This window comes from Ochlerotatus camptorhynchus, unplaced genomic scaffold, assembly GCF_037179485.1.
Source record: "Ochlerotatus camptorhynchus isolate MF236.1 unplaced genomic scaffold, CSIRO-AGI_Acam_v1.1 ptg000277l, whole genome shotgun sequence".
Classification (NCBI taxonomy): Eukaryota; Metazoa; Arthropoda; class Insecta; order Diptera; family Culicidae; genus Ochlerotatus; species Ochlerotatus camptorhynchus.
In genome coordinates this window covers 2,758,828-2,780,821 of record NW_027040766.1, presented here as the reverse complement: position 1 = coordinate 2,780,821, position 21,994 = coordinate 2,758,828, and the positions used below count along the sequence as shown (strand labels likewise).

At 38.1% G+C, this 21,994-nt stretch overlaps 2 protein-coding genes across 1 annotated transcript; one reads left to right on the top strand and one right to left on the bottom strand.

Moving 5' to 3' along the window:
* Positions 1-21,994, bottom strand: part of Tdh (L-threonine dehydrogenase) — a 470,436-nt gene that overhangs the window by 214,937 nt on the left and 233,505 nt on the right.
* Positions 11,325-13,280, top strand: LOC135706359 (alsin homolog). The gene is made up of 5 exons (XM_065227974.1): positions 11,325-11,665; positions 11,732-12,352; positions 12,495-12,671; positions 12,730-12,869; positions 12,932-13,280. Exons 1-5 carry the CDS (start codon positions 11,325-11,327, stop codon positions 13,129-13,131), a joined length of 1,479 nt encoding a protein of 492 aa, XP_065084046.1. The 3' UTR covers positions 13,132-13,280.

The following is a 21,994-nucleotide window of genomic DNA, read 5'->3' as shown; positions in this document are numbered from 1 at the left end:
GGGGTTAGTAAAAAAAGGATGAGGAGGAAGGAAGGGACATTTTTTCTGCTGCTGAAGCGTTGACGGTCGGTAAACCCAGGACGTTTACAGTGCCAGCGGCGGTGCAGGATCGTCTCGAAACTTATTCGCTGTTGCGAACATTGGTGTCGTAAAAATTTGCGTTGATTCTCAGTAAAATACTTGAGAGGACGTTTGAATCCGTCTAAGGTTTCAGCCATTACACGTTGAATACCGAGGTAACTCTAAGGCCAGAAGATCCCGAATAAATGTGCTCAACTTTTTGGCTCAGCTCTGGTACTCTCTTCGGTCCCAAGCTAATCGATGCACCCTTCGAAACATAGGAAAATCCACGAACCCCTCATTTTATCTGTCAAACATTCATATCGAATCAAAACAAACATTGTGTAGTACTAGAATTTCGACTAGAATGGGATACGTTAATCGATTTGCTTGGGACCAATTCATCCCGACGACCAATTTGAAGTGAAAACTAGATTTTAACGAAGTTCAAAAGGTCCTTCTTGGCGTTAATCCAGAAATGTTTAATGGAATTTTAATTGGATGAAGGATCATCCTCATCATCTGTGACGATATCAAATTGATTGCCCTTTTCTTTTGCGCTTAGGCGCCATGGCGGCAGAAGAAAATGTCTCCAAAATCGACCAAAAATTTTCCAAATTGATAATAAGCAGGATTACCTCGGGTAGGGTCCAAACAATGATCGAAGAGGAATAATAATCGAACAAAGGTAGAATATTTTCAGGTAATATTTAGCACTAAGAAGTGCTAATTAAATTTGTTGTAGCTTTAGGTAGCAGTAACACTTCCTTCAGCAAAAAGCAAACAGATCAGCACGACTAGAGAGCACGTTGCGGACTCCCCGTTCCGTGTTTGTTTTCTCTTCAGAGGAGCCCGTAGAGAATCTCCACCGAGACGATCTGTGATTCACCCCAGTGGTGTATACCTTCAATACTGCTCAAAATTCTGAAATTCACCACTCTCGCGTGACAACTCTACATTCAGTTGCTGGATCGTGTCGCGATCAGTCGGGGTTTTCAATGTAGGCAGGCGTGCCTAAGTAAAACGTGATTAAAAAAATTGTATAAGCATATCCCGCGAAGTTAAATCAGAGAAAAATGGCTGCCTTTGCAGTCTTCAGTGAATTAAAGCAAATGAGCATTCTAGAAACAGTGGTTTCTTTTTCGAGTCGTTCGCTAACGTACGGAAAGAAGTTGAAGCAATTCGGGCCCCAACACCTATTGTTGACGGTCAGTGGCGATTTGTTCGTTGGAGAATATCAAATAGAACGAAAACTAGTCGATTTCCGGTTTCGACGATCCGATGTGACTGATTTCGACATCTCAGGGAAATCGGTGTATGTGATTAGCAGTCAGGACGGCAAAGTTTACGAAGGAAGCGTCACACCTTTTTGTAAATGGAAACAGATATGCGCAGAAAGTCAGGTCAGATTCGAACACATATGCATCAACAACAACAATTTGATACTGACCAGCGAGGGTGGAGCGAAAGTCTATACTTTTTCAAACGATCTCCGTCTTAAGGAGTTTGGGGATGGCACCGCGATCAACAATACTGTTGCAGTTACATCTGGAAGTAATTTTGTGTCGTTGTTGAACCGGAACTCCAGTAATGTGATGGCGTATTTCAGAAAGAGGATCGATCGATATCGTTCGGAAATCCTTTACTTCGAACGATATTTAAATTGGAAAAACATATATCAACATTCCTGCAGTGATTTGGAACAGCCATCCGAAGTTGAAGCAACCGTAAGATCGATTATACCCTATGGGCAGATGCTGCAAGAAACCGGAATCGTTAGTTTCGAGATGAGCAATGCATGTGAGTATCAACAAATCCGACATCAACTTAACGAAAATGTAGCGAGCGCCAATCGAAAGGGGACTTCCCCGGTAACTCGTTTAGTCTTATAGGGGAATTTACGTATTCTCGGCAACCTAAGCAGCGGCCTGCTTTCTGTAGCCTTTTTCTCTATGGAACGCACACATATGCAGTATTGGTTTGTTTACAATCTTTTGCTGCCAGCTGCTCTAACAATTTCAGTCGAAAGAATTGTCAAAAACTGTTTTGAAACACTTTTACAAAGTTCCAATCTTCTCTAGTGAGAGCGAGTATTGTCGGCAACCAGTTTTTCTTCGGCAACCGTTCCATTTGAACTGCATGTAAATCTGCTGTTCTATTATCGGCAACTCGAAATCAGCTACAATTTGTAGTGCATGTGTTTCATTTCAAGAAAACCCTGCTAGATTGCTTTTTCTCAGTGGTAAAAATATAGTCAAATTGAAGCTGAAAGCATAAATAATCGTTTGCATGCATTCAGCGAAGTGTTTTCGTAAGAAAATCCAGTGAAAATAGTGTTTCAATTTGGGTTGCCGAAAATAGTCTGTCATGCCGAAGCCGTCATTTCCCCTATTTCGGTTCTCTGATATTTCGTTAGCATGCCGTTGTTTGGCGTTCTCCGGTTACATCATGATAGCGACTCGTAGTTTCTATGATCTATGTTGTAGAGGGAGATCAATCTTTTTATTGCACCAACAGGTAGTATTTTGGAATTAAATGCTATTCTAATATAAAAATATACTGGCGCTTGTAGGACCTATTTTGACGAAACACAAGGGCTGCACTTTGATCGATGACGAAACATACCGTATGCGTGATAATGTTTGCACCATTGAGCAATGACAAAATTAAATTATAATTTCATTTTCGAGTTTTTTTTTATTTATTCAAAGGGGGGATGTTTCTCAGAGTCTTAAACTATGTTAATCATCGATCGAGTTTCCACTTGCTGCAATTACGGCCTCCACACGCTTCCGGAATGCACGGCAGGTTCTAATAATGTAGTCTGGATCCATTTCTCTCCAGGTACGGGTCAATGTGTGTCTGAGGCTTGCTGTACTCGGGTGGCGTTTAGAACAGGCCTTGGCCTTCATGACGCGCCATATTGAGTAACTCAGCGGAATAAGATCGTGGCTGGATGGCGACCACATATCCTTCGCCCAGAACGGAAGATGTTCCTGCAACCACTTCTGAGTGCGGTTCGAGGTGTGTCACGGAGCCCCATCTTGCTGAAATACAACGCCAACGTTTGGCTTCGGACCGTACTGTTCTTTGATTCACGGAAGAACATACTTACTAAAAATCCCGATGTAGACCTCCGTGTTGACCTTGTCGCCTTCTGGAAAGAACACCGGGTCCAATTTTTTACCATCGGAAGCCACCAATCCAAACACCATAACGCTAGCAGGATGCTTGGTCAGATGCACGTTCTTGTGCTTGCGGGCACGTCTTTTACCGGAAGAGAACTAATATACCGGTCGGTTCTGATACGGGATCGACGGTAAACATGCTCTCGTCGGTGAACAGGATTACCGGATTTTTTCGCTTAAGGAAGTTCAAGATTTTCTTGCATCGTTCGACTCGTAGCGCCCGGATGCGGTTGGAAATCATGTGAGTTTTTTTTCCGTACCCTCGGCTTCGCCCCGCAATCTTCCGTGCCGTAAAGTCACTGATCCCGTGTTTCTTTGCCATTTTCCTTATTGAACGCAGTGGATTCACCCGAATCTTCCTTTTGATAGCAGCGATAACCCTCGGAACCCTGTGGCCACCTTCGTGGATAGTTGTTCCTTCTTTTCTCGGTCTAAAACCCACTTCGTCATGGTGCAACTGTCAAACTAAGTAAATCATTTTCTTTTATACACAGCCTACTACATCAGAGAACCTTAATTGCGGCAAAGTCATCTTTTGGCCCGATTTGGCCAGCTGCCACTACTCCAAGGTGGTTCTGGAGTGGTATGCTGCCAACAAGATCGATTTTGTCCTCAAGCTAATGAATCCTGAGAATTGCCCGGAATTTCGACCAATCGAAAAATAATGGGCAATTTCAAAGCAGCGACTTCGACGAAGCGGCGGGGCAGTCAAGGACATCCAAGCAAATGCGGGCATAATGGAAGAAATGCGCTGATTCCGTGTCCGTTTCCACTGTGCGGGCGCTGATGGGCTCCATCACGAGGAAGGTTCGAGATTTTGTTCGAACTGGATAATTTTTAAACTGATTGAATCACGAATAACAGGTCTTTTAGTGCATACCAATTAACTTTTAGTCAGCCTTTATTGTGGAAGCGATTTTCATCATTGTGCTGGACTAACGTGCGTTTGTCTCGAAAAGGATTACCTATCACTTCCGACGAAAGGGCACTCGGAAGTATTCTACAGAACGACGAACGACACCGCGTCGAGAGAAGGTTAGCGGTACACTTTTCCAAGCGAGATTGGCCAGTCGCACAGTGGCACGAATATGAATAAAGACGGTCAAAAATATTTTCTACCCTTTTTCGACGTTTTAGAGACTGGGTGTCTTGGGGGAAGTTGCTCAAAATTATAACTCGCATCTTTTGAAATACACACCTGAATAATCTTTAAGCTAGTATTACACATCCAAATTCTAACTTTTTCCAGTTACGAGATAATGTCCATGTCTTGGACAAAGTTGCAGAGCAGTTTATTTTATGAAAATTTGCTAAAGACACCAAATTTCTACATCATAGCTCTGTTAGACTACCGTAATATTGGTTTTTTGAGTGAGCATTTGTAAACAAACTTTCTAAGGCCCTTTACACGCGAACCAAAGTACGCCCACGCAAACCAATACTACTTTCGGAAAGGTGATAGTTGCCCCTATCCGATGATGTTGTTGGTTTGCGTGAGAATACTTTGGTTCGCGTGTAAAGGGCCTTGGAAAGTTTGTTTACAAATGCTTTTGTGCCGTTATCAAATGTTATGCCTGAAATGATAAAATTCTGACTACGGTTCTAAAGGGTTCCAACTTTGGACCTACCCACCCCACCCTCTTTTCAGAACATGAAACGTGACTTCACAACAAATGTTTGAAATTTCCGCGTGCACATCGCTGAACGCTGCGCTGCAGATGACTATTTTGCGCTTGACGTTTTGGCGATAGCAAAAAGCGATAGGGTTCATTTAATTATCTAGGTGTGATTTTTTTCACGAACAACTTGTATTGAAGTTGTGGTTCAGAATAAATTCATTCAATCTTTGTCGGATGGAATTGTTCAAAGTGTGGGCGGAGAAGATTCACGGAAATTGTCATGTCAAATATTATCGAAGATAGTCAGGTAAGGAGTAGTTAAAACATATTGTTTTCAATATTGGCATATAGACTGTTCCAGAAAGTATAAGTACACTTTCAAAATAATAAAAAAAGTCATGTTTTTTTAAGTTTTAATAATTTTATTTGGCAAATCATATTTGTATTTGTATTTCAAATGATATCTTACTCTCGTTTAATCAACATATTTAATCATAGCCAAGACTCGTAACTTTTCCTCGAACATGACCCATTAGCTTCTGCACAGTGGTACTTCCCACAATTTTGACCACTTTTGGCCAATCTTTTTTGAATTTTTGGATGTCGTCCGCTGGTTTTATTAATTTTCGAAGCTTTGCTTTGGTTAAAGCCCAAAAAGTCTCGATTGGCCGTGCCTCCGGGCAGTTCGGCGGATTCATGTCTTTCAGCACGAAACATACATTTTGACTTTTGTACCATGGAACGGCGCCGGTGGTGTAGTGGTAAGCGTGATTACCTCTCACCCCAGCAGGCCTGGGTTCAATCCCAGTCGGCGCCGCCGGGATGTTCTGAAACATAACATCTCTGATCACGCCTTCCTTCGGATGGGAAGTAAAGCCGTTGGTTCCCGGTTCATGAGTTGATGGGTCGATAGGTAGGGTCCAGGTGTGGGAGCTGTCTTCCTGGCACGTCGGTAGCATTGGTGCTCAGCACGGAAAACAAGATCGACGGAAAAAACAAACCAAAGGACTTTCCTACTATTCTAAAGTGTCCTTTGCGTAATGACATGACGCCAAATCAGGCCAAAATACTACTTGACCTTCGTGCTGCCTGATCATCGGCAACAATCGCTTCTGGAGACATTCCTTAACGTATTTCTGAGTGTTCATCGTCTCCGTTGTAATGTACGGACTATTTTACCACACTCGCATATTGCCTGCTAAACCATAACCTTCTTACCGAATTTTTCGGTAAAAATTGCCTTCTCCGTTTCGGGGATGTCCTTGCCTTCGCTTACAGTATAGAATTGTGGTCCGGGAAGCGTTTTGTAATCTAGTTTCACGTACGTTTCGTCGTCCATTATTATACACCCAGAATTTCGACACAATAACGAATCGTAGCGTTTGCGGGCCCGTGGTTTCACAGGAAACACAAACACAAAACTGAGCACTTTTTTGATGCTATGTCATTCAGAAATGAGCAAACAAAAGGACGCAGCCAAAACATGTTGAAATATTTCATTATATTCAAAGTGACCGTTAAAATAAGGTGTGCTTATACTTTCTGGAACAGTCTATACTCAAAATATCAAAGTTCAGAATATACAGTTGATGAACATAAATCAATAAAACAAAACAAAAAACAATAACGAAAAAAAAAGTTGATGAACAAACCCATTGATTACATTTCAAGATAATGCATTTTTATATAGTTGTAAATTTTATCATGAGTAAGTAGCACACTCGTAGCACTGGGGGAGAGGTACCTCATCGATTCTTCCGGTTCGCCTCCTAGCATCGTGCTATAAGGTACCAGGCGATAACCAGGGTAGTTGATCGATAGCTCGATGACGTCATTTCGTTGGCGTCTGCAATGGGAAATTCTCATAGCAAGCGTTGACGATGGGACGTTGTCGAGTTATTGAATAGCAACTATCGTGGTAACTCACCGATTACCTGTCGATCTGCCAAATTTGGAAAGACGTCTGCATTGAATTGTCTCATATAATAATATTCCGCCCACTATATCACAAGAAATTGCGAGTAGCTGAGTGGAATGGAGATAAGTTAAGCATTGGGTACAGGACCAAGTCTCCGCTGGGTGGTGCCAAAAGATGAGCGCAATAGAATCATCAAGTTGCCATAAGGCACGGAATGAGACTATTGCATGGTTGGGTAGTCAAAGTCTTCCATTCGTTAGTCATTTCACGTGGATTAGAACAGGTTTAGGTTTAGGGTGGGCGTTGGCCAGATTTGGATTTTTCAGATGTAATCCTGGATAGGACCCTGTCATTGAACGTCGCGTGAAAGTGGAACTTAATGAAGGTCTAAGTACTTTTTCGTAGTTTTTAGTTTTCGGATTTGAAAGATCGTCGGTTACAGTGGCCTGCTTACTGAGCAGAAAAACGCGGTCCCAGGTCCTTACATATCAAAGAGATTTATGGTAAAATCGCTTGTGTATCGTGTATTTTGCGAAACTCGTTGTTGTCGTTGGTTCCGGGTTTGAATGGATACACAAATTTGAGCAAAGGTATTATGTGATATGAGGGGCTCGGTGGCCTTAGAGCAACTGTTTTTGCTTACTGAGCAGAACATCATGAGTCTAATCTCAGGCTCATCCACATTCAAGATTCGTCAATCGTTTTATTTGTTAATATGACTACATGGTAATAACAGCAACTCGGTGATTAAAAAGGTGCTCGTCTGCCTAGTGGCAAACGTTTTTGCTTACTGAGCAGAAGACCGTGGGTTTAGTCCCAAGTTCCTTCGCGGTATATGATCGTTAGGACATCAATTCAGCTTATCGTTTACCAAAACGAACCCTGCTGCAAACCCAACCCTCTTATCCAACATCCCAGTGATTCCTCGTGGAAGTGCAGAGGTGTTCTCGGCTTCCATCAAAGCGAGTGTCATGTGAACACAATCCTTCCCATTCCTTTCTTGACCTGTGTTCGGGCGCGGCCGGCGCTGGTATTGCCTAATTTAAGATCACCAGTTTTTACACATTGAGGATGATTGCTAGTCCCAAGCATCGTCTATTGGTTCTCTGTGTAATTACAGCTGATCTGGCAGTAACAGAGTAGCAACCGTGGGCGGTCAATCAAGCTCAAGCTCAAGCTCAAGTAAGTAGCACACTCGTAGCACACTCGTAGCACACATTGGTTTATAACTTGTACTAAATATATATAAACGAAATTTGACTAGGTACCCCTCGGTACCCAACGCTCAAATTTTCAGGAGTACTATTTTATAAGGTGATCTTCCAAATACAATCAGTTTTCGACTACATCAAGGCCCGTCTACCCTATTTTCGAGCCATTGAATATGACGTCACAAAAACGCATGATGGGGTACATATAACATTGACTATTTCGACTCGAGATTTGACTAGATACCCCTGGAAACCCAGCACTGAACTTTTCAGGAGTATTATTTTATAATGTAATCTTGTAATCAGCGGTAAAAAAAAAACGCTATTTTTAGAAGATTTTCTGTAAAATAACTTTCTCAGTGATAAGCGCATATTTACACATGATGTTTTCGAAAATTTCGAAGGTTATTCCGACTAATGAATGACCTGAAATAGAATGTTTATGTTTGGTTAAAATGTTGTGAAAATCGATCTTTTCCTTAGAGGGCTATTTTCCAATGGTTATTTTAGAACTAGCGATGGAAAGCTCCAACACATTTGTAAGATTTGGAAGATTTCTCCCAACAGTTCCAAAACTCAACTTATAATATTTCCAGATAAGCCTAGAGCTTTCTTTTCGAAACCTAGTAGTAGTCACATAGTCACTATGAACGGAGTTCCAATTTTTTTGGTCAAGTCAAGTGAAATATATTGGATTAGTACACAATAGAGCTAATAAACTATACAGGAAGAATAGCGCTGCCGTCGCTGTCGAAACATCTTTTCCTTACATCTAATAGGGACACAACTAGCTGTCAAAGCGAGAAGTAACTATGCAGTTTGACAGTTCTGTACCCGGTATTATTCAACATCGGAACAAAGGGAACACCAGCGCTATTCTTCCTTATAGTATATTAGCTCTATTTAGTACACCCAACCGGGGGATGTAAGATTCGCTTATAATTATGTGGGATTCATCATTAGAGGATGTAAGTGGAGACCGCATGAACCGAGGATGCGATATACCGAGCTGCGATCCTATGCAAGAAATTGGAGAAAGAAAAATGTGGAGTGTATTAGCAGCCGGTGGTAACTAACGATTTTAAATTGGCTAACTACTTGACTAGCCTATTGGTCCCAAGCAAATCGATTAACGTACCCCATAATAGTCGAAATTCTATTACTACACTATGTTTGTTTTGATTCGCTATGAAAGTTTGACAGGTAAAATGAGGGGTTCGTAGATTTTCCAATGTTTCGAGGGGTGCATCGATTAGCTTGGGACTGAAGATAGTACCAGAGCTGAGCCAAAAAGCTCGTTTCTTCGGGACGTTCGGGTCTCAGAGTTACCTCTACGATTGTACCGTGTATGCTACCAGTTGGTGTTTGCTGAAATTTCTCAGTAAATGTATATTTTTCGAAACATTTTGATCTCTGGCACACTAACAATTCACCAATTTATGAATCTAAAAGAGTTTCAATTAGTTACTGACAATTTTATGAGGGATGCAGATGTCTCAGTTCAAATTTTAGCAAGTACTAAATTAGTAATAATTGTTATGAATTGCATGATCACAATAATTATTTCTTTCAGCGGAAAAAGTTTGCGATTTAAAACTTGCCAACATCACCAAGATTGCCTCATGCGCCAACCACGTGGTCATCTTAACAGCAGACGGCAATTTATTCCTCAACAGAAATCCTCTGAGCGAGTCGCCATCTCCTGAATTGCTGCTTTCAGGCAACAATGTGCTGGACGTAGCCTGTGGACAATCCAGAACATACGTCGTTACGCATGACCTTAAGATCTATGATGCAAATTCAAAGGACAACTATCAAAGCTACGATCATAAAGCCAACACAAAAGAAAAGGATCATCTGAAGGATCTTGATTTGGATGATGTGCCGATGATACTGGCAACTGACCAGCTGATCCTGGTCAATAAGCTACCCATACAAAAAGCACCCATAAACCAATATGTGATGCTTTGCAAGTTTATTTCGATATTGAGTGAAAAAATCTCCAATCATTGTAGTGAAGAGCGAAAGATTTCGGATCATGAGCTGAACGATCTGGAGTATATAAACAACATTGTACTGGTGGAAAAATTTAAGCAGTCTTGTAATAATTTATACTACTTGCTGATACTGAACGTGAAATCTTTGCGCAAATTTCTTCTGGAAGGTAATGCCTCAGCAATTATAGCAGTACAAATGCACAAGGAGCTTGTTCATCAATACCAAGAAATGCTGACAAATTATTGCAATGCTATCTCGATTGGAGTGACGTCCTTGGAGCAATCAACTTTCGAAATATTTGACGTCTTTATAGAAAACTTGAAAAGCATCAGCTTGCTGGTAGATGGTTTGAGTTTACCAGGAATACAAAAAGTCTGGCATAAATTAAATGATACGGTAGCTGAAGAGATCAAGTTGGCTCAATCTACTGCAAGCTTTTGGAGCAATCAGAAGAACGAAGCATGGTTCTCACTTAAAACACCTCACCGTCGAGTTGTGCTGGATTCTGATAGTATTCCTATGAGAAACTCATTATTGTTTTCAAGAATGGTTCTGTTTTCTGACTTTATCGGTTACATTGGCGATAGCAGCTTGGTTGTATATCCTTTGAATTTGATATGGCTCTCAACCAAAGAAATTGATAACAATCATCGATTTAATGTGAGCTTGTATACGCCTGAGGAGGTGATACACAATTATGCGGAAACAATGGAGGATAGAACAATTTGGGTGGAAAAATTGACGCAGTATATTCGCCAGAACCTGGATTTGCAGTTTGTGGAGCATGCAGTGCTTCGAAGTGGTTCGTATCTATTTCGGGAAGGACATGTAAAGTATGGCGGCATGAAGTACGAAGGTTTTTGGAGGCTAGGAAAAATTGATGGATTTGGAAAACTGGAAGGTCGGAATTGGAAATACGAGGGAGAGCTGCATCGAGGTGAAATAAGCGGATATGGGCAAATGACCAAGACGGAAAACGATAGTGTCAAGGAGTACGAAGGTAACTTTTTCAAATTTTATATTAGAATTTAGGACTTGATACTTGGAAGCAACTTAGAACTTTTTTTTAAATTTGTTACGGTTAGGTGATTTCATCAATGGCAAATTTCATGGATATGGTATACTGAAAGTCACTACACCTGCAATGCATTGGAAATATGAGGGTTACATGAAAAATAACGAGTTTCACGGATTTGGATTTTTGGATAGGGGAAACTGTTGCTACAGGGGAGGCTACTCGAAAGGATTAAAAGACGGTTTCGGGGTTTTGGTAAAGAATGAAAGAGAAAACCATCACGTCAAGTACATAGGACTGTTTTCGAAAGACAAAATGAAGGGGAAAGGAATCATGATTAGCAACGATACAACGTGCATCGATAAGGATTGGTGTATCTTTGGACAGTTTAAGGACGATAAACTGCACAGCACCGAAAAAGGAGTCGCAATATTTCGCGATGGAAGGTCATTCAAGGGACTGCTATCCTTCGAAGGACCGCTCGGAAATGGGACCTGGTTCCACCCCGCCAAAGGTTCAATGAATATTTTCACAAATCCTGACGAAACCGGACAAATCGGATATGCTCTTTCCGGATTTTTTAGAGGAACGTGGGATGATGTTATCGTTTCCAATGGAAAACTTGAGAGAAGCGAACAGAAAAGTGCTGTGTTGTGGTGAGAATCTGCAGAACTATCGTAATTCCTATTAAGTATATTACTAGTTATTCTTTAAAATTACAGCTTGAAAGATCACATCCCACCCGAAACCATATGGGCATCCGTCTTCAACAGCTTTGCAGAGCACGTTTTAGGGACCGATAGCATTGACGAACAGGTTGATGGAGGCAAAATATGGATCAAGATAGGAATCTACATGGCTCGGGCAAAGCGCAAACAACAACTCAAAAAAAAAGGGTTCGAACTCATATTTTCCGACTTCGACGAAGACAAGATTGCTCGATTTTGTCAGTACGGTCATGCACTGACATTGCTGTCAGAAAAGCCACTCAATGACGTGGAAGGCTACGGTGAAGCGGACGATATGGACAACGACCCTCATCTACATTCGACTTTATCAAAAGAACTGGATGTCGCGCCTGAAATCGACTGTAACGATTGGGAGAAATTGCAAAAATATCTTGGCGATGCATTTCAGAACCAAAGCCATCCACTATGCCATATTCACGAGCTTCTCGGGAACTGTTTTTTCGCAACATATTCCCAACCGGAAAAGGATTCATTACTTTGTGAAATGGCGAAACAGGAACTGATCGCAATGTGCAGTCGTATTTACACCTCATTAATAATGCGTATGTTTCCAGCGTTGCCCAAACTGGTTTACGATATGGATGGAAATTCAATGTAAGATTAACTTTACTGCCGAAGGACACTGTCCCATGTCCTAAGTATGGAATTTTCTATACACATGGGATAGTTATGCTTCCACCGGCAGTTTATCACTCACATGTGTGCAATTTAATCAAAGTTTTATTTCAACAAACAGCGACCCCACACCGTTTCAATTGATGTATCCGATTGTCTTGACCGATGCAATATATCTAACACTGCTTCAGCTGTACGTTCATCAGTACAGGGAGTTGGACGAATTATACAGTCAAAAGATGCTATTCTTCGAAGGACGAACAGATGAGTTTATCATGCAGCATATGGAATGCAAAGAGTATGGTTCGTTCATTTCACTACTGTATTCACTATTTTCAATATTCTTCTTCTTACAGAGCTGATATGCTGCAAAATAACAATTTCAAACAAGCGGTGGCTCTTTTCTCCAGTTTCAAGAACAATCGCAATCCTTGCGAAACGATGTACGTCATACAACAGGTTTTCAATCTTCTCAACAAAACGCTGGTTGAGCACAGTAAGTTGATTAGACATGTTTTTACGATCATTGAAATGCTTAATACTTTTAATTGAGCTTAGAAAAAGACGGAGCTGATGCACTGATCCCGCTAACGGAGATGCTCGTAGTAAAGGCGAGTGTGCCACATTTTGGTGCAGAGATCAGTACCTTGACAGGGTTGATGAGTTTTGAAGGAAACAACTGGTACCTAATAACAACGTTGCAAGCCATGTACAAACATCTGCTTAATGTGGATATTTTCCAGCCTGATGATCAGTGATAAGGCTAAATAATGGAATAGTGTGGATCAAGGCAGACTATAGTATTCAGCCATTCCATAGCAAAACGATATAGTGGTTCTCAGAATTTCGTAAAGATGGGTAGTTTTGTTCCTTATCGCAAAATATTAGACCCGTTTTTTTTTATTTTGTCATTAGGGTAACCAGTCGCTATAAATCGATGGGGACGCATGGTAAAAACGAAAAAAAAAACACATTTCTAATTTTGTGATCTCTAATCAAAAATCGAGAATTGCGATCGTCACGAAAAGGTGTTCGGTGAACGCTTATAACTTTGTCATTTATAGATGAAAGTAAAATCCAAGTACACCAAGAATAGAAAATAACTCTGCGAATCTGCTGAATAAAATAATTTAACAATGTCCCATAAAAAAGTTTTTAAAAAATGTTCAAATAAAAACAAGTAATGTTATCACCGTTTTCATGAAAAAAAAAATCAAAAAATCCATTCACTAATATATTAATAAAAAAAATAAATGGTTTATAAACTTAACTCCAAAACGAATAATTCATTATTATTATTTTTAAATTGGGCGGTTATTGTGGGGTTCAGATTAGTACCCATTTGATGCTCTTATGTTTAGAGTAGAGATGGGCGCTTCGTTCTCGAACGGTTCAAAAGAACTAGGTCCCGGCAGTGAACGAAGAGCAAGAACGAGAAAGAATTAAATGAGAAGACTGAGAACGACATGTAACAAGTCGAACGAACGATAGCTCGGGTACACGGAGATGAAAAACTACCCAAAATTAAGTACTTTTCCCTCAATTCACGGGTTCAGCCCAATAACACAAATTGGAGTAAATCGCGTATAGTAGTTTCCACAACAAAAAAAATTACTTACTCTGCCTAAAATTGAGTTTCATTCACGTAAATTTGAGAATATGCAATTTACTCAAAAGTAATTAATATAAAAGTTTTTAGTGTAAGCATCTTAGTCATTCTGTACAGGTAATCATACTTCAAAAAAATTTGCAAATGATAATGTAAAGCTGGAAATTTATCCAGTTTTAATTCTATAAAAACTGGAAGATTTCAAACTTCAACTGTTTGCGAACTGGTTGCGTTTAAAAACTGGAAGAATCCAGCTCAAAAAAAATGTTGGTATCACCTCGGGCATCACTGCTCTGTACACCATAATTCACGATACATAGAAAGTCGTGATAATTATTCCTTAAAACAATTCGCGTCATCACAATGAATTTTCGCGACATCATTTAATGTTTCCGCGATGTTCGCGACTGACAGTTCAAATCCACTACAAATCCGCAAAATCCGCGCATGTTGTAACAGCCCTGCATATGTCATAATGTCATACCCAATTAGGTCTACACGTATTGTAGAGTATTCGATAAATTTTGCCAAACCCGTCCCAATAGTTCCCGCGATTAATGTGTTCAGATCAAGGAATGAAAAATATCTCCAAATGACAAAACGACAAACGATCAACGAATTGAATGATATCGCTATGTCAGAAGTGGAAGCAAAAATGATTTAACCTTCTTTTTCATGACAAGCAGTCCGTGCGTCACAGCTCACTCGGGGCGGTAGAAGGAAACGAGCAAATTGTTGGCAAGCTGCTTCACGAAGTAAAGCCGAAGGTGATACACGTGCGTTAATGGGATTTTTTTTTTGTTATGTCTTTTCTCGATTCAGATCAAGCTATGTCCTCATCCGTATATAGGGTAGGTGTTCCAGTAATAGTGGTGTACCTATAGTTGCGGTATGGAGGTTGTGCCGGAATAGTGTGGAGGATCCGGATAAGATTATTTTTCAGCGGTAGCTCTCCTAAAATAAAGCATATTTGCATATTTCAAACTTAAAATATCCCCAAAAATGACGGAAAATAATTAATTTTCCTTAAGATTTTCACTCCTTTGCACCTATAGTTGCGGTAGTGTGCCTATAATAATAGAACCCATAAGAAACCAACGCATTCCACTATTATAGGAAACAAAGTTAGCAACTACCACAACTACTGGAACAGTGTTTCTATTAATGGAGGACGATATTTCTAAAATTTTATGCAATTTTAATACAATGTAATATTTTTCTATCAAAATAGAGGTTGAAAGCTATAGATTGACGTATAACAATTGTGTGTACATCGTGTATTTATTTTTAAATTGATAAATTGCCTTAGTACCTCCACTACTGGCTCACCCACCCTACGTGGTTTTCGATGTTCCACTAGCCACTACATATCAGTCTAGTTTTCAAGCTTATCGGTATCAAATGTTTAAAAAAACAGTATTTATCGGTATTTACTATTGATGTAGAACTACGCCTTTGTCGACTATACTGAAGTGCAAAGCAAAAAAATATGTATGGTGAAACAGTGTTAGGTTTTAAACGCTTGTAACTTTGCCATTTATTGATGAAAATAGAATCCAAATACGCCAATCGATTGGATAATACATTACGAATCTGCTGAAATAAATGTTCTTTTTTTGATTTTACTTTAAAAAACATTTTACAAATGTACAAATGATAATTTTATCTCTGTTTTAATGAAATAAACGTTTTTCCTAAGCCCAGTCATCATCATCATCAGGTTGCACATCGTTCTGCTTGAACCTGAAAAGATATAAAACAGCGCTGCTGTCGTACCTCTGCTCATTACCGCTTCGGACGGCGTGGCACTTGATCCTGCACCAAGTCAGCGGATAAAGGTGGATCACGGCGTGATCACCTTCTCACAACCAACGATGGGCTGAAATATAACTTGGTTTCCGTTTAACTTAAACGACACACGGAAAAGTTATATAACACCCAATTTAAGATAAAGGATAATAGTCGAAAATGCATGACATACATCAATTTTGCGTGGTTCTACGTCATACTGCGGTTGTGTATAGAACACAACTCTTTATTTGTTTTTTAATTATTTTTTTTTATTTTTATCGTCTTTAATGGCGAAAATCCAAACTTTTGGACTAATAATGAATTAGCTTCTGACGGAAATCGAAAAACTTTCAGAGAGAGAATAAAGAAACTCTTTTGGTGGAAGATTGAAGAAAGTTCTAAGAAAAGTCGGAAAACATCAGTTTCGGAAGCGAATTCCAGGAGTATCAATTTCCAGGGGAAGCCAGAAGAAGCTCGGAAAAACCTTCCAATAGAAGTCAGGAAAAAACCTACGTAGAATGGCGTAATGGAGAAACTTCCAGAGGAAGACGAAAAAATTCTGACAGAAGATTAATGTAACTTCCTTTATATATATGCTGGAAGAAACTTCTGGGTCTCTAGACCAGTCGAAAGAAAGGAGAAGTTGGGAAACAAATCTGGAAGATAGAGATTTATGGAGGGTGTTAGCACAATATTACCTGAAGTTCCTTACTTGTTCTAATGGTCCAGCAAGTTTTCTGGTATTATTCCCTGAAGTTTTCGAAACATTCCTGAAGTGCACATCGGAATATCACATAATTTTTCGGAACTCCTTGAATGTTCTTGCAATTTTCCTAAAGATCTTCCCTTAAAATGTTCTCAAATTTTTCTGATGTAACTTCCCTTGCATTTCCAGGTTTATGACAATACCTTTCGGAACTTTTCTGACGTTTCTCGGAGCTTCATTAAAACTTCAGCAATTTCCTTGATGTGATTAGAGCTTACCTAATGTTCTCTCTAATCACCTGAACCAAAATGAAACTGTGCTGAAAAACAATAAAATTTCCCTGAAGTTCTTTGGACTTGTGAAGTTTTCGAAATATTTCTGATGATTCCTTAAGTTCACTGGAGTTTTCTGGACTTTCCTGAAATTCCTGGGTTCTGGAATTTTAGCAGAACTTAGTGAGAACATATTTAATTTATTGGAACTTACCCTTACAGATCTTTTATGTAACCCACAATTCTGGATATTTTTTTCAAGTTTCAGAACTTTTTGAAAGTCATCCACTAACTTCGAGAAGACCGCGAGTAATCGGTCAAATCCTTTAATTTTAGATTTAAAACATTTATAATGTATAAAGAAAATTATAACTTGGCCATGTAGAGTTTACAAATAAAGTAATTAACGAAAAAGGAACATTTTGAAAGTTCCTGAAGTTTTCCTGAAGCTAATGGAACCGCAATAAACTCTGGAAGCATCCCTGAACCTCAGGGGAAGTTAGAAAACTGGCGGGAGAAGACGGAAGAACCTTTTTAGCAAAGCCAGAAGAACCTTCCAAGGGAAGTCGAATTAACTATCCGGGAGGAATCGGAAAACAACTTACGGGGTATGGTGGAAAAAATCCAGGGAAAGTTGGAAAAAACATCAAAGGGAAGATTAAATAAAGTTCAAAAAGGCTAAAAAATGAACGAATTGATGGTCTTATAATCCTAAGCCTTAGTAGATCCATAGATGCACTGAATAAAAGTATTTCCCGATTCCTAGAAATTTCCAGGATGAACCATTTCTCGATTCCTGGGTAGCCAAAAACGGGGAAGAAATGAATACATTAGTCGAAAGAGTATCACACATAATACATTTTTAAATATAATTAATTTTTAAAAATTTTGAGGCTAAAAAAATTTGAAATATTTAAAGAGATAAAAATAAAAGAAAGTCTCTCACAATAGTTTTTTGTTCTAACTGTTCAGCCGGGCAGGTAATAATCTTTTTGATTATTAAAAAAATCGGTATAAAATCCCAAAAATCTTCATCTGCATATCGGTATCAAGTTTAAAAATCGTTATAAATAACAATAAATCGTTATATCTGGCAAATCTGCTGTTTAAAAGTTCGTTCTTGTTAGTTATAAATGAATCAGGCTGCAAAAGAGGAAAACGTTAACAAATTAAATGACGCATTTAGCGCCAAATCGTTTTCGAAGCTGGCAGCACCCTCTCAGATTTCAATGAAACTTTATGGATGTGTGGACCTTGACTAAATAAGCCACTTTGCATGTACTTAGTTTTTCCAAAATTTATCGAGACTGACCATTGAGAAGGGCCAAACTTGTTTTGCCGATTTTTTTCAAAAAAAAATATTATGGAAAAATGACAACTCCTACAAAAATGTGTTGTATCGATGACTTTTAGGAAATTGTCCAAATTATCGAAAAAAAAATACTGAACAAATTCCTAGAATCCTATGAAGCTCAATTTGCGATTCAATGTTTGCACTTAAGTTCACTTTGATATATCGAGAATTTTATATGATGCATTTCTCGATAAATCGTATTCGGAATTGGCAGCACCCTCTCAGAGTTCAATAAAACTTTCTGGATATGTAGACCTTGTCAAAAATATAATTCCCTTATTCTGTTGTCTACTACTGAGGCAAAATCTGATAATATGTGAGAGAGAAAAGACATGCTATTTTTTCATATATCATTTATTTATATATTTTCAATGTTTTAAACCTTTTTTCATACATGCTATTTTTTCCTTTTTCCAATCAAGTAAAATATTTTTGGATCTTCTGAATTAGAATACCTTTTTGCCGCTACTATGTCACCAGTTATAGGCACAAAACTGTGGAATTTCTGTGTGCCAAATATTGTCTTTGTGCTAATATATAGTTCTTTGAGTTCTTCTGTCATTTCGATGTACTGTTCAGTGGATATGTACTCGAAACGTAGTTTTGTGACATATTCATCTGCCAAGTTATATAATTCTCGTGGAGTTGTTATGGTGTTTCCATAATCTCGAGCAAGACTAGCTCTCTTTGCCATCCAGGGCTGATAGCGATCAATGCTGTAAAAAATAGTGATTTTAGTGACCATGTTGAAGAAATAAGTGACCAAATAGTGACTTATAGTTGTAAAAAAGTGACTAAAAAGTGACCTAAGTTTAGCAAATATGTTTGATATTTTAGACTTATTCAATTAGATTCTCATAAACACTTAAATATGTTCTATAGGAACCTTTAAAGCGAAAGATTCAATAGAAAGTTTATGACTAAACCTCTAAGCTTCTACTACCTGGAAAACCTGAAAAACCGGAACTCGCAGAGAATTTTATTTTTCCTGAAAATACTTGGAAGTCTCAGGGAATCTTATCATTATTCAGGAAATTTAATAATTTTCTTACTTAGAATTCATTTTAAAATAAAAGCATTTAATACTCCTAGTTATTTTCATTCACACATTGAACTTTATAGATCCAGCATGGATTAATCTTCAGTAACAAATAGATTTTTAAAATTCAGAAGTTTAAACGATTTTTTTTTTTGGTTCTAAAATATGCATATTTCCCACAAATTTTATAAACTCTTAACTGAAAAGTTATAATACTTCAAAAAATGTTCAAGAATCTGGAGTCCAATTCCTTGCACAGTTTTAAGGCTCATGGAATTTTATTATAATTTCTAAGGACCTCATTCCACGGGAGTTCTGGGAAAAAAAATCTATGAGAAGAACATCAACTGCAATCTGGTTTCATGGTAGTTCTGAGGAATTTTAGACTTCATGAGATTTTCATGAGAAATCTCCGTTGAATATGGAATGGACTATTCTGAGGTATGCAGAACTACTTGAAAATTACCAAAATATTCCTGAAGTTTATTAAATTGCCTTGAACTTCTTTTGTAGTTTGAGAAACTAGCCTGATCCTCGCAACACTTATCAATTTTTTTAACGTCTCTAAAGTTTTTCGGACTTCTTAAAGTTTCCACAATTTTCCTAACAATCATTAATCTTCTCGAAAGTGTTAAAAATACACTGAATTTCTAGAATTTTTTTTTAAACTAATGTAATTTACCTGCTCTGGAATATCTCTGCTCTGAGGATATATGTTCTTTTTTGAAGTATTTTTTTTATTGTTTAGAGCTTTATAAGCGAGATCACTATCTTTCTTGAAGTTCTCGAAACTTCTCTTAAGTGTTTGCAGTTCTCATGAAGCTACCATGAATTTAATTGAACTGTTCTAAAAATGTTTAAGCTTGCGTGAACTTCTGGACTTATGTGAAAACCTCAATGGAGTTATTCTGAAATTTCAGGAACTTATATTAAAATCTCCTAAATAAAAAAAGAAACTTCTTTAAGTTTCCGCTGATATAGTTCTATGATTTTCACTGAAGGTCTCAAGGTTAGTCTAAAGTTCAAATTATGGAAACTAACTTCTTCAATAGTCTAAAGTTCCTGATGTTTTTAAAACTGCCAAAATATTTCTAAATTTCCTTAAAATTCTCTAGATTTCCCCTAGATGTCTTAAAAACGTTTGCGTTAAAATCATATTAAACATATTTATATTTGTAACGCATTTCATAAATAGCATTTTTATTATAAACCTGGAAATTATCCGCCAAAGTTATGGAAAAACCTGGAAAACTCAGGGAACTTCATTTAACCTAATAAGTGAACACCCTGATATAGACAAGACCGATTAAACGTTAAAAAAACTCTATACAAGGTTGTCAACTTAGAATTGTTAAAAAAAAAAATAGAACAAAATCTAGGCCTATTCAGAAGAATGATCAATCTTGAAATTAATTCACGTTTAAAATAGTTTAAAATAGTGACTTATTACAAGAAAAAGTGACTATAGTGACTTGGCTTTTAAAAAAAGAGACTTTTTAGTGACTGGCTTGAAAAAAGTGACCAAGTCACTAAAAAGTGACTCGCTACCAGTCCTGCCATTCGCTTGAGAGTGCCACCAGTGGCATCACAGGGACCTTTTCCATGAGACGTTGCAAAAAAAATGCCATTCTGCTTATAATCCATGCTTTGACTGAAATCTACACAGACTAGCAAGGTTTATTTTTTATAATTTTTGTATTGTGATGCTGCCCCATCTGACATAAAAGTAATTTTAGAAAAATCTATCGATTGTAGAATAAAATCTATCATTTTTGAGATGAACAACTGAGCTGCAACTGTATCGTGAGTCATTACTTCTGATATGATAATGAAGCTAACATTTTCAAGTTTACTGTCTTTCTTATAATAAACTTCAAATTGATGTACTGTTGCTTGAGAATTATTCCAGTGATATCCTTGAGCAGCGCTTTGGATAATGAAGGAATAATTTTCAGAAAAATCTCAAATTGCTAGAATTTTCCCTTCCTTTAATGATTCTTTTTTATTTCTTAGAAAAGATGACTGTTGTTTGTAAATAAAGTCATGAGTTATAAGTTTGTTAATTTTATCAACGAGATATGGAACAAATTCATCAACAGACTTGATAATCGTTTCCAAATTACAACGATCAGTATTCAGCCACTGTTGAAACAAAACATCTTGTTTGTCATTTGATTCTAATAGCAAAGTAAGTTCCTCTTCAATGTGTTCATTGGAAGCACACTTTTCGCAAGCACGGAAATTCAACGTTTCCACAAAGCCATTAAACTTCTCAACATTGTATGGGCGTTGCAGATCATCTGCTGATGGAACTGACTCCAATGATGGAACCGATGGTACCGTATCTGAAGGAAAGAAGAAAATAAAAAAAAAATAATAAGGCCGGAACAAATCACAAGTTTTTCTTTTGTCACTCGATGCTCGCACCAGTCGAGGGAGAGGCGGAGGAGGATAAAAAATAAACCAAAAAAAATAAAACATTTAAAATTCGTTTTACATTATATCTAAACTGTATATTTCAAACGCTAACATTTTTTCTTAGCCTTCGCTTTAGCCTTATACTTCTTTGAAGCCGTGATTTTTAACACTAATGCCACAAATATTGACTTTATTATGTGTAACACTCGAGTTATCAACAAGGAATTCAAGGAATAACATTGGTAATAATGTAGATGAATAGGATCAAAGCAATTGATTTTTGAGTATTGATAAATTCCAGATAAACCATCAAGCGGAATACCACAAACGTAACAGTTCTTATGAAAAAAAACGTTCTGTTTTCGATACTTCCTCCCTATCCAAATATTACTCAGTTTTCTTAACAATTGTTCGTGCTTCAAAAAATCTAAC

What these genes read in the sequence shown, in the direction of transcription:
- LOC135706359 (XM_065227974.1), top strand. Translation starts at nt 11,325, where the DNA reads ATGAAGGGGAAAGGAATCATGATTAGCAACGATACAACGTGCATCGAT. An exon ending in CAGAAAAGTGCTGTGTTGTG is followed by an intron (nt 11,666 to 11,731) that starts GTGAGAATCTGC and finishes TTAAAATTACAG; the next exon opens with CTTGAAAGATCACATCCCAC. An exon ending in CAGCATATGGAATGCAAAGA is followed by an intron (nt 12,672 to 12,729) that starts GTATGGTTCGTT and finishes TTCTTCTTACAG; the next exon opens with AGCTGATATGCTGCAAAATA.